Source organism: Rhinopithecus roxellana, chromosome 3 (genome assembly GCF_007565055.1).
Source record: "Rhinopithecus roxellana isolate Shanxi Qingling chromosome 3, ASM756505v1, whole genome shotgun sequence".
In the NCBI taxonomy this organism is placed as follows: Eukaryota; Metazoa; Chordata; class Mammalia; order Primates; family Cercopithecidae; genus Rhinopithecus; species Rhinopithecus roxellana.
In genome coordinates, this window is record NC_044551.1 from 42,324,031 (window position 1) to 42,326,280 (window position 2,250).

General features: G+C 56.2%; 1 protein-coding gene across 5 annotated transcripts in view; it reads right to left on the minus strand.

Moving 5' to 3' along the window:
• ABLIM3 (actin binding LIM protein family member 3) overlaps positions 1–1,504 on the minus strand; it is a 120,040-nt gene extending 118,536 nt beyond the window's left edge. For 2 of the 5 annotated variants that reach the window (XM_010386848.2, XM_010386847.2), the window contains exons 1-2: positions 1,303–1,504; positions 850–949 (exon numbers count right to left, since the gene is read on the minus strand). In XM_010386848.2, coding sequence (XP_010385150.1) covers positions 850–862 — 13 coding nt within the window. In that variant the 5' untranslated portion in view covers positions 863–949; positions 1,303–1,504. The remainder of the gene's footprint in view (positions 1–849; positions 950–1,302) is intronic. The other 3 variants (XM_030927479.1, XM_030927480.1, XM_010386843.2) reach the window with 2 other exon arrangements.
• Positions 1,505–2,250: the final 746 nt, after the last annotated feature.

Genomic DNA, 2,250 nt, shown 5'->3' on the forward strand with positions numbered 1-2,250 from the left:
TCTGGTTCAACAGCCCCATGCGATGCTGGAATAACCTAGACAGGCCAAGCTGACAAGAGGGCGGGAGAGTGAGTCTGGAACCAAGACATGCCCTCCCAGGTCACAGCGCTACATTGAAGAGAAATAGACTATGCCTTCTTGAATTTCGGACTGCATTCTCAGTAGCTGAGGCCCTACCTGGCAGCAAAATATCTGGTCCTGGCTCTGCAAGCAGTTGTTGCCTCTGGCATGTTAGAGCCCTTGACCAAAAGGCTGTTCCTGTCCTCTTGTTCTGAAGGATAACTAACCAGCCTGCAGGTACATAGAGAAACCAGTGCCTGGACCTACAGGGCTGCAGGCACTCCGGAGCTGGATCTTTCACAATCTCCAGACCCAAAGGTGGCCTGGTGATGATTTGTTTATCAAACTGCGGTTTCCCAGCCCACTGCCTGCCCACACCCACCTACCCTCCGGCCTGCCCACAGGCCAGTTTCCCTGCTCTTCCCACCTCTGGGACAGGCAGTGCCTTCCAGATGTGTGCAGGGAGGTCTCCTCAGAGCCCCCATAGTCAGACAATGGCCACACACTGCTTCCTAGGCCTTCCCAGGCAGTGCTAGAAGGAGACAAGCAGCCTTCCCAGCAGAGGCGACCGGCGCCGCTGATAAAATATTGGCAAAATTATCACGAAAAACCAGAGTCATGAAGCTATGCCTCTGCCAAGGAGGACGGAAAGCACCAAAAAGGAGCCTGGGGGTCATGTGTCCAGAGATGCCAGGCTTCCTTCCTCTTTCCAGGCAGCCCGAGCGCAGGCTCCCTCACCTCCCGCCCCCACCCCTGTTCCCATGGCAAAGGAGAGGAGGATCCACTTACTGCTCGTGTTCATGGTGATGTCTTTGCACTGGGTCTTTCATTCAATACGGAGGCCCCGGCTGCTTTTTAAATCTTCCGTTCTTCGAACCTCACTCATCACCTGGGGGGTGAAAAGGCAGTCCAGTGCCAGCTCTGTATCCTCAGGTACTCTCTCTCCTCTACTGTCCCCTCTCAGTCTGGGCTGTAGCCCCTGGCCTTGAAGGCGCGTGGACTAATAGGCGCAGGTGAGAGCAAGGAGGAAGAGGCGGCAGGACACCGGCGCCCTGGTCCTCCTGCTCCTCAGATCGGAATCCCGGGCAGAAGTGGGGTTGGCAGCGCCTGCTCGCGCGCACCCCGGACTATTCCTGCCCAGCGGCTCCGGAGCCCAAAGGGGGTGTGGACCACAGGGAGGCAGGGCGGGGGCAGCGCGTCCCCGCCCGGCCTCAAGGAGCAGCGACCCGCCCCGGAACCCACCTCTCGGCCAGTGTCTGGAGCCAGAGGCCCCTGCCCCGGCCCCTGCGACTGATTCATGAATCCTGGTCCTCGTCTGGGGTCTCGAATTCCAGGGCTAGCAATGCGAAATAGGAGAGCTCGACATCCATGATGCGGGCTCGCGGGTTGGCAGCGCGGGGGGCGCGGCCGCTCGCTGCTGCCACCTGCTGGACGCACCGGCGCGTGTCCGAGGCCCCGCCCCGCCGGGCTTCTGCTTGGGCCCTGGGGTGTGATGGGGGATGGACGAGACCCTGTGTCCTGGGACCAACGAGGGGGTGCTTGAGCGCTTGTTTTCCCTCCCTCGATCCTGGGGTCTAAGGGCTCGACAATGATAGGAAACATCATTAGAAGGGGCTGTGAAGGAAAGCCTGGCTTTGCCGGAAGACAGTTTCCGTCCGGCCCTGCTGCTGGTAAGTTTGGTGCAGTCTAGGCTCAAGTCGGTCATTACCGTCGCTGCCTCATCTTTCTCAACTGTGAATATGGCGTCTGCACACGTGGATGATACATAAGGGGCTCCTTCAGCCTCCCAGCGTTTATATCCCCTCTTCCCTCACTGATTCCCTTTATCCCCTATCACTGATTCATCATTAGAATTATTTATTACCTCTCTTCCCCACGAGAATGTTAGCTCCATGAAAGAATGGGTCTGTCCGTAGGATTCACCTACAGACCCCCAATACCTAGAACAGGGCCTGCCATATAGTAGCTACCAATGAATATTTGTTGACAGATCAACCCAGATATTTTCTGGGTTTAATATTACACAGTCCTAAGAGTAGATTGCCTAGGCGCCCCACCCTGAAACACTTTCCCATCTGAGGAGAACAGCAGGTATGTGGCCTCACAGGTCTACCCTAATTTTTGTATGGTCAACTAACTCTTCCCCCAAGTTTTTTTTTTTTTTTTTGTAATTATATCTTGTAGGTGTGT